The 15,959-nt window shown below is 27.1% G+C and overlaps 1 protein-coding gene across 1 annotated transcript in view; it reads left to right on the top strand.

Moving 5' to 3' along the window:
- The window catches only part of LOC123295550 (frequenin-1), a 45,332-nt gene that overhangs the window by 17,993 nt on the left and 11,380 nt on the right, over positions 1-15,959 (top strand). The window contains exon 4 of the mRNA XM_044876937.1: positions 1,540-1,629. Coding sequence (XP_044732872.1) covers positions 1,540-1,629 — 90 coding nt within the window. The remainder of the gene's footprint in view (positions 1-1,539; positions 1,630-15,959) is intronic.

Below are 15,959 nucleotides of genomic sequence, written 5' to 3'. Positions count from 1 at the left end.
GTATTTAATCTTTATTTAAACTTTACAAAACGAATTGAAACTTTAGCATCTTAAAATTTAACTTTGTGTTTAAAATTTGTAATATGGTATGAAAACTTACTCACAAAAAACCAATAATTTACCTTAATTATGATTTATAATTTACTTCCTTATTTACAATTAAAAAATTTATTTACAATTAATAAAACAATGCAATGATCGGCTTGTGAATAGGCAGTCAAAAGAACCAAAATTTTATAAATTTTTCGCAAAGAAAGTTTTATTTTTAGTTTATTCATAAACAAAACCACATTGACAACCAGTCGTCAGTCTACTTGCATTATCATAAAATACTATCACAATGATTCAATATATTTTTATTCTGGGTACTGCAACTTTCCGACTATGATAAATACACGTAACATACATATATTGGACCATCTCAACCGTATGCTCCAAAAGTATTCGAAATTCATAACGATAATCATTTTAATCAAAGATTAAACAAAAAATTTTGATCAGGAGTTAGAACGAAGATAGATGATGGGTACTAAAACAAATGAAAAGTAATTTTTTTTTCGTTTTTCTTTAATTTAACACAACATTAAACAATTTTGATTAAAAAATTTTTTTCATATTTATGATGATCTACAATGTGTACTCTGCGTCACAAAGTGTGCACAGGCTTTACTATTCTAGGTGATATAGCTGTGACATATCATACAGTAATATCACTTATATTTTCAATAAAATTTATATTAAACTCAAAGGTTTGGTTTGTTGGCATTGAAAAACGTTTCAACACACATTGACCAATTCATTTACAGACAGTTTTGCAACCCTCTCCATGTACACTACGAACAACATATTCGCACCGTGCGTGAGTTTTATTGGAAGCGTTTCCATGGTAACGATACACTACTTTAATTATAGAATTGTATGGATGCATATATAATTGCATGGATTGCAATTATGACTTACATTGAAAATTTAATATTATTGTCTTACAAATTTAAATAAATAATTATGATAATTTACATGAAAAATAATATTTGTGCAATTTGATTTCTTATTTTCACAATTTTTAATGCATTAAGTTTAATTAATTAGTGTTTTTCAATAATTTTAATTTGACATTTTGTATTATTAATATGTAAAGAGTTGCCAAAGTTGCCAAAATTTTTCACTGGAAGCGCTGGCATCGATTTTATTGTCCCTACCATGACTACGCACACAACGAATATGTGCAATAAGAAACATTAAATACAAAATACAGTCATACAAAAAGTGTAATAAAAAACTCCCATCACACAATGGCCAAACATTTGGTTTTTAAACAATAAAGTTTGTTTAAGTTTTATCCGATCAAATGTATCTATAGAACAATTAGAAGAAAAATATGAGAAAAACGTCATCCGAAATTTTTTTAGCCAAAAGATTTCGTGCTTTTTACAATATTTTAATAACAAAATAAAAATACATTGACAAAAATAATAATAAATCAACAAAAATATATTTTCAAAAAAATCATGATTACTAACAATTGTTTTTTTTTTATAGGGATTCATAAAAATCTACAAACAGTTCTTCCCACAAGGTGATCCGTCAAAATTTGCATCCTTAGTGTTTCGAGTATTTGATGAAAATAATGTAAGTATAAACTTTTCACCATTCCAATACAATACATTCATTTCCTTAGTGACAGTTTTTTTAATTTGAAAGAATTGGCACTAATTAACTGATAATTAAAAGAAATGTAGGGTTTCCATTTAAATGGTAACATCTTTTTTGACAAAATTTACGTGATAACATCTTATTGAACAACCTTGCATATACTTGGTAGTACTATTAATAAAATAACGTAATTATTCAATTTTTTTATATATATTTCTCTTCCAATTTATTTTTTATGCTCGACGTGACGCTTAAATTAGGAAACCCTCTTCAAAGAATAATTTTTATTTATGTAATGGTTTCTTTTATATTTATATACAATTTTAATTTTGAAAAGATGTTTGGATTGTGGGTGTCATACATTTAACATACAAAAATATTGGTTTTCTTATTTCTTTAGTAACAATTCCTTTTCTGCTTCTTCGTACATTTAGCAAAATAATTTATCAACCTCACAACTTATAAGATATTAAATAATATATTTTCGTATACACTTAAAGTATATTAAATATTCATAAATATATTACACCGAAATATACCGAAAACTGAATGTGTTCTATATTGTTCGGAATACATGCTGCTTATAACAAGCCCAATAGTCAATATATGCGGGCATTTCTCTTTACATATAGTCCGTTCCACTTCATTATAACCCGAAACTTGCGTATATTGATTATGGGTTTGTTAAAAACATTAGGAACAACAAAATAAATAATTTAAGCAAAAGCCCGACTGCGTTAAATAAAATCTGAAAAGAAAGAAACAAATCCCGCAGTTTACATACCAACTTTAACAGACGGGTTCAATTATTGGGAAGATTCAAGCCGTTATATTGAACCTCGACTGTTAAAGTCGCAATATAAACTACTGAACTCGTTTCTTTTTTCATATTTTATTTAACGCAGCGTTTATTCTCAGCCAGTCGGGTTCTTTATTCTCAGGAAGTCTCATACAAAAGAGATATTTATTTCGAAAAAGGTAAAAAACTGTTAATCATTCTATAAAGAAAAATTCGAGCATTGTCTACTTTCAAACAATTCAAATAATATATCTAATCTAAATTTTTATTGTCTCTCAAAAACATACTTTAATATAATTGTGAAACCAACCAAACTTAACTATTAAAAGCGTGACCAGATTTGTATTACAGCAGATGACATAAACTCAACATGTAAAAACGTGTTTTCTGTTGTTTTAACTTCCATTAGTTATATGATATAACGAATAGAAGAAGAATATCTGCTCAATATAGTAGCGCAGTATTCTAACAACAACTGTTTAACTAAAAACACATTTTCACAGGCGTATAGTAAATTTTAAGATCAGTGTTTATGACGAAATTGAAATATATCGTTATGGGTAAAATTCCCTTTATATAGGCTAAAATGATCCCTATTTTGAGTGAGATAAAATGATCCCTATTTTATGTGTAAAATTATAATAGATAAAATGATCCCCCATCATGTAACGGGTTTTGAATGCAGTGACTTTTTACCCAGTATCCTTGCAAGGTCCGTGGAAATGATCCCTTTTGAGAAATATTGAATAGTTCTAAAAATTTGAACATATCAAAAGAAATTGACATGTCAATATTGTAACATTTGAAAAAAAGAACTCGAAAATATTTCGACGTTGTACATATGTCGAATAGTTTGGCTATAAATTACACTTTTTCTTAGGGGGTCATTTTCGACCACCTTCCAATACAAATATAAATAATTATACAATTATTTATAATCAAAACTAAGTAAACCTAGACAATGTGGCCATTAAAAGAGAGTTTCTGGCAATGGATTATACACTACAATGCCAAATTATCGTAATTTGTTCAAACAGATCAATAATTATTGTTTATATCGTTCGTCCATCTCGATAAAAAAACAATTTAAATCTCAAAAAATGTGTATGATCCGTGAATCTTCATTCTTCAAGAAGCTATCGATTCTTTTTCAATCGACATAATTTTCGTTCCAATGCACGTAAGATAAAAATTAATGGAAGTCATATGACCTATTACACGAAAATATTTTTTTATCACAATAAAGTAAGTTTGTAAATAATTTTCAAGTAACTAAAGAAAATGCCTCTTGAGTTAGTAGTAAAAAATAGGTATATAAAAAAACTGTGAAAATACATTATATTTTTATATGTTTTCCCATTCTCGATACACTTGTTTTTGCATGTTGCGTTGTTATTTTTTGCTCAACGTCATGATATTTAATTTTCTCTTTTACTCACACATAAATATTTTTTCATAGCAAAATGTATCAGATAATGCTTGAATATTAAATATTCTTAGACTATCGAAAAACGCAAAATCAACTCCTATCTATTAGTGATTAATTGTTTCATCCAAGTTACCAATCCTAAAACATTTGGTCTGTCATTGTGAAGGCGAGTAAATATCCTAAGGCAGTTTTCTGGCCTGGAAATTGGGAAAAATCGATTTTTTGTGTGCATATTTTTAAAGGATAGATCTTTCAAAGATTTTCTACTTATCCTTTGTCAATCGTCCAATAGACTGGTAAGAATTTCCATAAACTGTTTCATTTATTAAGACTATGATCTTAAATACTAGATATATTTAAGCAACAAATGAAATGATTTTCCAACACTGAAAATTGTTTAATATTTTTATTATTTCAATATACTTAACAAATTTCAAGCTGAGTTTATTATTTAAAATGATAAATCACCATTAATTTTAATGAAAATAAAAAAAGTTATCACAATATTTAATATTTAATTAACACTAAATAATAATTTATAACCATAAAGAACGTCATGGAGTATGTTTGAAATAAAACTATACATATTAGTTAGTATCAAATATTTTATCTATACATATATTAAATGCAATTTATATGCGACGTGCATGCAAATTGACAAATTGAAAACAAACAATTGACTGAGTTAATTATTGAAATACCATGCATAAACAGCGTTGATTACTCTATTACATTAAACATACATACATGTCACACATACATAAAATTTTGTGCCTAATTTGCACTCTCACGGGTAAACACTCATGTTTACGAAAAATGTTTTTAACAAAAGTTGTTTATTTTTTTATAAGGAATATTTTCTTACATTTAAACTTTTGTTCTATCTCTAACGATTTACAAGATGGATCCTACGGACCCAAGACCCAATTGACCTATATTGCTCATTTACCAACTCAACCTCACTTTTTACGTCCTGAGTACGCTATAAAAATTTTATCTTGATATCTCTTTTCGTTCTTGAGTTATCGTATTGACAGACAAACGAACAGACGGACAGACAATCGGAAATGGACCAATTAGGTGATTCTATGAACACCTATACAAAACTTTCTTTCGCAGCATCAATATTTTTAAGCGTTGCAACCTTGCGACTTAACTTAATATACTATGTATATTTCATATATACATGGTAAAAAGCCATTTCCTTCTATGAGTGTTTTTGTAGTGAAAAGTGAAAAATATTAATAACATCAAAAAGTTGCCATTCTTCAGTTCTAATTACGAAAATTATAACTACTGGTTTTTCCTATAAAGAACTTACGACGCTTGAATTCAACAAAAATTGAGTATTAATTTCATTTCCAGAATTAACAAATATACCTTATTTAAGGATTTTTTCAATTTTAGTTATATAGTTTCTTATGGAGAAATACGGAAAACTTGAGAAATATAATTAATATTTTACTATGAATAATTATTTCTATAATTAATATTAAAGATATTTTCCACTATGCGTATTACATTTGACTAAAATATGCGTCATAAGATCTAATGTAAATACTAATAAATTATGAATCATTTTTAATGAAAACTTTCTAATTAAACATGCGGTATAATTATTATCTTAAACATAGCAAAAACAGCGAATGTCCGATTTTCTCTGAACAAAAAATTTTTTAAATTCGAAAAGGTTTTATAATTTGTTGATAACATTTTCCCATTTAAAACGTCTTATAAAGTAAAAATTATCTACTTTGATTTTCAAAATATCGAAAACTGAATATATTTTTTTATTTGTTTACCTGAAATTACTTAATCATCATCATATGATTGAGTTTGATCAACTTTAAAAGATTTTTGAATTAATTCTTACAATTGATGTAAGAGTCGTCTAGGCGGAAGCCCAAACCCATTATTGAGGCTAGCGCTTTGATTTTTCATTGTATCAAGTTATGCAATGCATCGAAGACGTTCGATTTTCAACAAGTTTCATCTTGTTATACATAAGTTTTAGAATATAAATAAAACAATATTATATAAAATAGAAAACTTCATAATATTAGTTAATATATCAAATACAACAAATTTACATTAACAATATTCCTCAAGTAAGCATTTATAACCTGTAGTACCTAAAATGTCAGAAATTATTATCTCAGATACACAATTTTATATAACAAAATACGAAAATATATTAGACCGTGTGACATTACGGTTTGATATAATTGAAATCTCGTTAGTGGCTTCCTTTTGACGAGTCTACCAAACATTCCTCTGCGATGTTTTTCAAATAGGTTGCGTTTTTAAATGAGCATGATGACGTCATATTTTTCGTTTTGAAAAAAACGCAGCAGGGAATTTGTCGGACACTATGAAAACTTGATAACATAATAAACAATTCAGCAAAAGTGAACTATGTATCTCAATGTCATAAAAAATGCTCGGATTACATATGATAGTATATGTAATCCGTGCATTTTTTGTGACACTGAGTACTCAAAAACAAAAATACTTAAGTACGGCATGTTCGAGATGGTATGGAAGCTAATCGGTGCAGTATTTTTGTCGGACAAAATATTTTATTGTTTAATAATTATTTTTCAGAACGATAACTCAAATATGACGTCATCATGTTCTTTTGAAAATGCAGCCTTTTCGAAAAAAAATCGTAGAGGAATGTTTGGTAAACGCGTCAAAAGGAAGTTACTAACGAAGTTTCAAGTATGTATTGATAATTAAAAAAAAACCCGTGGTGTCCCACGGTCTATATATTCCTATACTTATAGATATCGCCCTAAGCAAATCTAAACTATGAACAATTTAGCTGTAATAGAAAATATGATACATTTGAGAATATGATTATATCCGACATGAAACAAAATGTATTTGTAATTTAATGGACGGATTGACCTTTAATACGGGTTCTTATCTGGTACAGTTGTTTTATCGTTTCTGAAGAATGTCGCCGCAAGATAAAGTGAAATAAAAATAGACAATATATCGTATTGTCACGAAAAAAATTATTTACAATTATTTTTCTTGAGCCTAAATATTCACGAAATTTAAATTAGGTTCAAATATTTTTTTCTTTAACTCTATTGGTTGGACATTTGAACCAAACCTGTATTTTAGTAAATAATATCTTTTTAATTACTTAAAATTAATTAATAAAAGTACTAATTCAGATAAGTTTAAATTTCTAAAACGGACGTGACGTCATAGTATGTGGTTCGTCATACTTGTTGACATATTGTATGGTATTAATTACTTATTTTTTGTATGGTATTATATATAAATATAAACTATAATTACTACATCCGTGAGTATTACACCTGTAGTAAACAGTACCTACATTGAACTGTCACCAACTGACAGCTCACATATGCATACGTCATCAACAGAGATTGTCAAAAAGACTACGTTTAAACATCTCAAAATTAATCTCAATTTTAAATATTTTTTACACTAAATTACAGCATTTTTAAACAGTATTTATATTTTTTACTATGTTATAACGGTGTAAACAATGAATTAAAAATATAAAAAAATACTTGAATCTTCCATAATTTCTCCTTTATTAACAAATCCTCCAAAAGGTAAATAAAGAAATCATGGAAATTTCGCTTCATTATGGGATCTCGATCTAAAAATATTACGTCAGCAATTATTATTTTTAAAAATAATTTTCCCGCTCGTGTTGTAATTTTGTTACAGTTAATTAATACATTATAATTGATATAATATAATTTGCAATGTGTTAATATTTTAAACCTATATTGTACAATTAGCCATCGATATTAAATGATATTATTTTGAAATGTCAAAAAACTATTTATAATTTTAATTGGGTCATTTACAATTCAAATATATGCACACAAAAAAATATTTGGAATGTACCTAATATAATCTATTATGTATATTATCTAGATACAAATAGTTATACAAATATTATACAGAGTTAAGGATACTTGTAATGTCACACTAAAAATTACATCGAAAATCCTAAAAAATTGGAAAAGATATACATATAGATTTTTAACTATATGTGAATTCTTTTTGTTTTAAGGGGGCCTTTTTTAGAATTTTTTTAAAATATTTTATTTATTAGTTTAAGTCCTTTTGAACTGTACATGTCATTAAATTAATTAATACAATTGTATAGAACTTTGATCCTCTTTGATCGCTCCAGAGAGCGTCTTCGAAATTTAAAAAAAAATTAGTGTTGTTTTCTAACTTTTCAGAAGTTTAGTATCTAATTTTAGTTAAAAGATATCCAAAAGTTTTTGGTTTCAACACTGGTTTAATTTTTTTTATAAAGCCCTGCTTTATCGGTTCAGGTGTATGGCTATAATTTTTTTTTTTTTACTTCAAATTTCTTCATACAATTTTAGGAAAGTGTTTCTATGATAAAGGAACACACATGTAAGTAATTGCAAAATAATCATATTTTAAATAAAACGTGTGATTTATCGCAAACATCAAGAGAACAGCGTCATCGATTCATTGTCCCCTCCACATACCTTGAACGCAATCAATAAAATGAAATTCCACGGAATAAGGCAATAAATAGTCTTTGAATCCATTTTATTCGACTTTAACTGTAGGATATTTGAAATACATATTGTGTGGGAATAGCGATGTATAATATATACCTATGTATTATTTATGCAGGGCTGAGAGAACATTGAAAATTCTGTATTATACATAAAAACAATATAACCGCATATGGTGTTCACAGAATGTTTTACAAATTATAATACAAAATATCAAAATATTACAAGATGATTCAGCTATAGTTGTGTGGTGTTAACAATCCGTATGTGTTCACACACATACTATCTTAAAAATAAATAATCTCTAGATAATTTTAAAAAGAAACAAACAATATCGTTTTATAGTTAAAAATATGCAATAGAACATACGTGGCAGTTCTAGAATTTAGTAGAACAATTGATTGTTACTATATAAACGGTGCACAGCGTGTGATACAGTCAGATTACAATAATTGAGATTACAATAGGTGAGATTACTCATCTATCATAATAACATTAAAATAAAAGTGTTGTGAATTGTATTATATTTGTATGTAGTAAAAAAGCTTACTAATAAAAATTCGTATAATTATTTGAGTATAGACAGTTCAATTTTTTATTACACAAATTTGATTACTAAATGGAATAGAGACTAGCCACATTTTGGTCTTCAAAATGCATTTGTTCACTTTTCAGTACATGAGTTGATGTTTTTTTGTCCAAACCTTGTAATTTGATCAGTTTATCATACATTAAACAACTCGGATCGAAAATATCTTCTAGAAAGTTGTATCACTTCATTGCCTAAACGTGCGAGCTGGTAACAACATGTGATGTAGATAACGTAGAAATGGTGTCACCCTAGGTATTCGTTAGCAAAATAACAATTCCCAATGGCCCAAACATAGAATACAAATACAGCCCTGCACACACGTTGCAAACAAAATAAAATGCATTAAGTATTGATTTTAATGTCCACAATGTGTTTTGTACTTTTTAATAATACAGTCAGTCCGTTTATGTCCATCTATCTTTTACTGACTGTAGAAGAGAAGATCGTCAAGGTGAATGCGCTGTGTTTTTCTTGGTGATAAAGAATTATTTCCATTGCAAATTTGGAAAGTGTTAGTAAAACATGTTAGGAAAAAAGTTTTTTCATCAAGGTAAATTCTATGAATGTATTGAGGAATTAATATTTGAAAACCTTGCGAAGAAGTTATTCAAAACGAGTTATAGTGTAAAAAATAATACGTCACTTACAGACAGCATAAGCTTGACATTATATTTTTTTAAATAACCATTCCTTACTTTTTATCCCATTAATTAATTGGTGATATCCAGGAAAATTACCAGAGATCTTTGTAATTATATACTTGGATTAACTAACTAATTACTAATATATTCTTTATACGTAAATTAATAGACAAAAGTCGATGTTGATTATCTTCCCATATGTCCCTTGGCGATCTTCCCATGCAATAGTAACCTATATTTGTTTATCGTTTGTACATTTTAACACACAAAAATAACTATTTGTAGCTTTGGTTCAATTTGTTTGTTTTTGATAATCGGATGTTTGTTTTTAGTAATAATAATGATCATTGTATGAACCGGATATCTAACAATAACTGTCCCTAATTTTCGTTAAGAGATGGCAGTTCTTGAAGATTTCAATCTATTACTTTTCTCAACATTTACTCGTTTATATCAGTTACGACATATATAGGATATGATACAAGTGGTAATAAGAAGTGGTTATTTTTAAATAGATGGATAGATTTTCATCAGCCATAGCTTAAAACCGCTTTGACCAAACCACAGGTACAACTTTGCCATTATCTGAGATAAAAGAAACAGAATAAGATTACGCTAATCTTTCTAACATGATTTTACATTGCATGATGATAAGTTTTTTGTTACACAATTATTTTAAGACTCTCTGTGAACAATATATATTTCTTAAGATATGCAAAAAAGTAAACTTTCGAATAACATAACTTTCGAAATATTATAGTTTTCAAGGTATATATTCCATAGCTTTATTATTTTAGATTCTAAATTAAAACCGTACCTATAATTGAAAACATGCTTCTTATAACAACTCCTTTAAAAAATATGGTATTGTGTTGTGTTTATAATAATTTTAAGTTTTATTAAAAACTAATAATAATAGTTTACTATATGGTGGAAGCGGTGGGAAGAATATGTTAATGTAGAATCGCGAAAAAATTATATTCTTCAACATAGTGAAAAACAAAACAAGATTTTTGGTTTAAAAGCCCGCTAAATGACTCCTTTATCCTTTATTTCAGTTTTCAGTGTCTAACAAATTGCCTTGTTGTAAATATTTCCTAAATATTTACGCTAATATACACGATTTGAACATTTTAGTTTATTTTAACTACAAATTGGGATATACAAAACCATTAAATTTCTACAGTTTGTCAAGAAACACAAAATGTAAATTAAGGATGTATGAGCATGGTAGTGGGGGCACAAATTTAAAAATAGATATTTTCAATTTTGATGATAAATTTATATTATTACTTGACGATATAAGACGAAAAGTAAGAATAAAATTTTTCGATATCTGGCTTAATTTTCAAAATATCGAAAATTGAAAATTTTGTTTAATTATTTAGCTTTCGATATTTCGAAAACCAAGACACATATCGAAAAATTTTATTCTTATTTTTCGTCAGTTGAAAATAAGATAAAAATAATTTCAACCCTTAATCTACCCTGCTCTTACATCCCTTATATGGACGGTGACACTTAGTTTTTTTCTTTTCTAATTCATTGCTAATATGTTTATTTTCTATTAAAAAGTTTTTTTTAAATTTGTTTTCATTCATTCCAAATGAAAATTATCAAAAACTTCCAAAATATGTATGTCGTTTTTTGAGATTCCTCCATAAGAGCCAATGTATTTTATATCGATTTTTAATGACTTTTTTCTTAAAAATTTGCACGGTTACTTAAGCTGAAATTTTAACCACATATTCTTTGAGTAAAAGACTACCTACAAACAAATTTTGAGCCTTTAAATCAAACATTGTTGTCATGCTCATACATCCTTGATGATTGGAGTTTTTCAAATTACTGGGTCAATTTATTCTAAGTTAATATTCAAATTCCGTAATGATAAAGTTGAACAGTTTAAGCTTTGTTAAATTTAGACACTCCGAAAGATGTAACATTCACGAAATTCATCCATTTGTGATATGTAAGTGTAAAGACCTAATTGTTATCGAGATACTTATTGATGTTACAATGAAAACTCGTAAGACGATCAAAACTACTTTTGAACTTAGTTCATTTGTGAATCAATTTTTGCGATTACAATATCTAGGACGTAAAATAACATTCAAACTTTTTCGATTAAAATAGCTTTTGGCCAACTAAGAACTTTGACTGTAGCATATGTTACTTTTATTATAACAATTATGTTTCTTGTTATTTCTCTTGTTTTTATCCTTTATTCAATTTTATTTTGTATACATTCTTATTTATTTATCTGTTCATAACAATTTGTTTGAAATATGTTTTGATAGTGCATATTATTAATATTAGATATTATTCTTTAACCAGAAAAGTTCGAAATCAAAACTGATTGAATCCAGCCATAGTCCGGATTTTATCCTGTCATCCATATATGTTACCCTTAGTTTACAGATCATTTCTAATAATCACTTGAAGACTTTTCAGTAATAATTTCATTTATAAAAATTTTTGTTTAAAAATGAATCCTTACGTTAAATAGATGCTTTGAAAAGTAAAACCGGAAAATTTTTAATAAATATTGTTGGAAAGCGACCACTGCGTAATAATAGTGATAGTTTTTTAAACGATCTGCAGGAAATAGCAAATATAGTAGTCAAAAAAAGACTATGCAACTTTGCAATAAGATACAGATTCTACAAGTCAAAGGACTAAAACCCTGATTATGGGCTTTGTGATAATTAGATTAGCATGTATATGGACCTCAGTTCGAGCGAAAGAACAGCGTAGCGAACTGGAATCCAAGCCATAAAAATTGTATCCTGATTAACTTTTATAATGAAAACTAGAGTGATACCCACCCGCTTCGGTGGGTATAAAAGTAAATATTGATAAAGATTGCTCTAACACTCGAAATAATGGTAAAGATTGTTTTACACAAGTAATATATATGTATGGTTTATTATTATTTTTAAATGTATAATAGTCGTAATTATTCATTAAGTATATCAGAAAAGATGGCCGTGAAATATTTTATATTGATTATTTTTTCAGGAATCTGTAATTTATGGTAATGTTAAATAATATTAATTTTAAAATTTTTTTTATTTGTTTAATTATATAACTTTATAAATTATAGCTCATGTGTTATTCTGAAGTATGAGCTATATTTCTGTACAGTTTCATTAAAAACCATTCGATAGTTTTAGCGTGAAAGCGTAATATAGAAACAAACAAACATGCTTACTTTCGCATATATAAATATTCAGTTCGCACTTTGACTATTACAATTTTAGTCTTTGATCGTAGCAAATGTTGAAATAGTAACAACACGAACCATGTCAAAATACTTTATTAAATGACATAAAGTTTACAAAAAAAACATAAAAAACTTGCATTTTTATACATTATATGAGTTGTTTTTCTAGTCTTATTTGTGTTTTTCATGTTGTAAAAACAAATATGACTTTTTGACGTGAACAAATACGTCCTAATGGTCTATTTTGTTTTTCTTTCTTTTATCTTTTTTCTTTGTATAATTTGTGTTTGTGACAAAAAGATTCGAAAAATTCTATTCGAAGATTCTTAACTATGTTTTGACAGATTCCTTTAAGCATTTGAATTAGATTACTGTTTCATCAATTGATACAAAAAATTTGGCAATACACTTAGCTCAAGCAGATTACAATCGTCAACCTCTACTAATCTGAAAAATTTTCGAGTTTGGCTGACACCGACTCCAAAAACAACAATGATTTTAACTACATTATATTATCGATATTTTTTTAATTTTTAGTGCATATTAATTTGTTTTGGAAAATTTTTATCTTTTGAAGTCGGTTTGTTTTTGTTAAAAGTTATTTTTATTAATCGACATTTTTGAAACACAAAAACTTAAACATATTTTTAAACCATGTATATATGAAATATACATTGTATATTAAGTTTAGTCCCAAGTTTGTAACGCTTAAAAATAATGATGCTAGGAAAAAATTTTTGTCATAAGTGTTCATAAAATCACCTATTTAGTCCATTTCCGGTTGTCCGTCCGTCCGTCTGTGGACACGATAACTCAAAAACGAAAAAAGATATCGAGTTGAGTTTTACAGCGTACTCAGGACGTAAAAAGTGAGGTCAAGTTCGTAAGTGAGCATCATAGGTCAGTTGGGTCTTGAGTCCGTAGGACCCATCTTGTAAACCGTTAGAGATAGAACAAAAGTTTAAATGTAAAAAATGTTCCTTATTAAAAATTAAACAACTTTTGTTTGAAACATTTTTACATCACTGTTTACCCGTTAGGGCGCCAATTAGGCGGAAATTTTAAAATATGTGCTATACTTGATTATCAGTTATGTATATGTCACATGTTTGTATGTGTAATGTGATAAAGAAATCAACACTGACTATGCATGGTATTTCAACAATTAATTCAGTCAATTGTTTGTTTTCACTTGTTTTCGTACTAATATTGAATAATTAATTGCAGTTTTGCGTGTAATATATATATCATATTGTAAAACAGTATATTTTACTACTCCATCTTTCATTAAATTCTACCTTGAGGTAGTCAATAAATAGAAAGTTTTTATTCTTTATTACCTTTCTACTATAAAAATAAATATATATATATAGAGAGCTTTAAGTTCAACAAGCAAATTAATTAATGTTTTTAATTAAAATACATTAAAAATATATATATTCATATTTTCCTTTTTTTTTTTGTATTTTAAATATTATTTTTTAATGAATGTAAATACAACAAATAATATTGTTATATTAATTCTCATAAAGTCACAAAGAATAAAAAGTTAAAACTAAATCTGAATGTTGTTTGCATATTAATGATTTTTTTTCTTTTTATAATAAATATTTTTGTTAGGATTTTGTTTTGTATTTATTTTATAATTTTCTCTGCATTAAAGGTTTATATTTGAAGCGTTATGTACGTTAATTAATTTATTTTAATGAATACAGTATAAAGAATGTTTACTACAAGGCCTACAACTTTAAACTGAGCTTTTGAATGATTTATTATGAACTAGTTTTTAATGACGATTTCGTTTGCTTGTGAAAAGTTTCCGTTAGAAATGAAAAACTACTTATTTTAAGTCAAAACTGCATTTTTCCCATAAAAAAAAAAAAAAAAAAAAAAAAAAACAAAGAAAAAAATATAAAGTCTAACTTATATATTGACAAACAGTAACTGGCATGCGTTGCAATGCCACATAAAGTAAGAGAGTGTTTATTAAAGTAACAATATTTTTGGTTTTACCGTTTTGTGTGCACACGGAAAGTCAGGCGGTTTCCCGACGCGCCAGCAAGCCACATTAAGTTTTCTATACTGCAATAGTTTTTACATTTTTTTAATTTTTTAAGACCCTACCAGTGTTTTGTTACAATCCATCGATTATTTTTTGAGTTTTGCAGACACCAACTAATCTGAGCTGAATTTTTATATATGTAGGCTATCTATACTCCTTACCAAGACTATCACGTTATAGCCCTCACAAATCCACTCTTTTGTTCACAATTTTATGGATTTTAATTTTTTTCGGTGGGGATCTCTAACTTTTTTGGAAATGAAGTTTTGTCCATGATACTCGCTGACATTGTAACTTTCTATAGGTCCAATCATTAAATCAACCTGATTTTTATACTTTTTGGATCAAAATTACCCCATCCACCGAATTTCATCAAAATTCAAAACAAAAATTTTTTTCCCGATTTTCTCGATTTTATCAAAGGAGTACAAAATTTCAAAAAAATCGATAAATTATTTTATTTCCAATTTCGATAAAACTCAGTATATAAGATAATTTTGACCCAAAAAGTACAAAAATCGGGTGCATTTGACGACTAGTAGAATAGTTTTGAAATACGGACTAAAATCGATCCAAATATTGCGATATCTCAGAAACTCTACGTCCAATCATTAAATTAACCTGATTGGATCAAAATTACCAAAACAATAATTTTTTGCGTTTTTTTCGTTTTTTCAAGGGTAGCTACCCCTTTAAAAAATTGGCTAAGTCTCTCTCAATTTCTAACAATTTGTCAAATATCACGATAGCCTTATATTTGATGTAAAAAAGGAGCAAACACATTCGACGACAATTCCGCAGATTTTTGCCTAGACTACTGTATTTGATAAAATCAAAAACTAACACTTAAAACATTGTTACAAATATTATTTAAATATGCTAAAAATACAACAATTAAATTTACATTTGTAAATAAATTTAGTGTATTACATGACAAACCCTCTAAGTTTTTTATGTAAATAAAAAAAAAAAAAAAAACATTAAGCGTTAATTATCTATACCAT

This window comes from Chrysoperla carnea, chromosome 3 (genome assembly GCF_905475395.1).
Source record: "Chrysoperla carnea chromosome 3, inChrCarn1.1, whole genome shotgun sequence".
NCBI classification, from domain to species: Eukaryota; Metazoa; Arthropoda; class Insecta; order Neuroptera; family Chrysopidae; genus Chrysoperla; species Chrysoperla carnea.
Note: the sequence above shows the minus strand (reverse complement) of the source record. Positions and strands in the feature narration are given on the sequence as shown.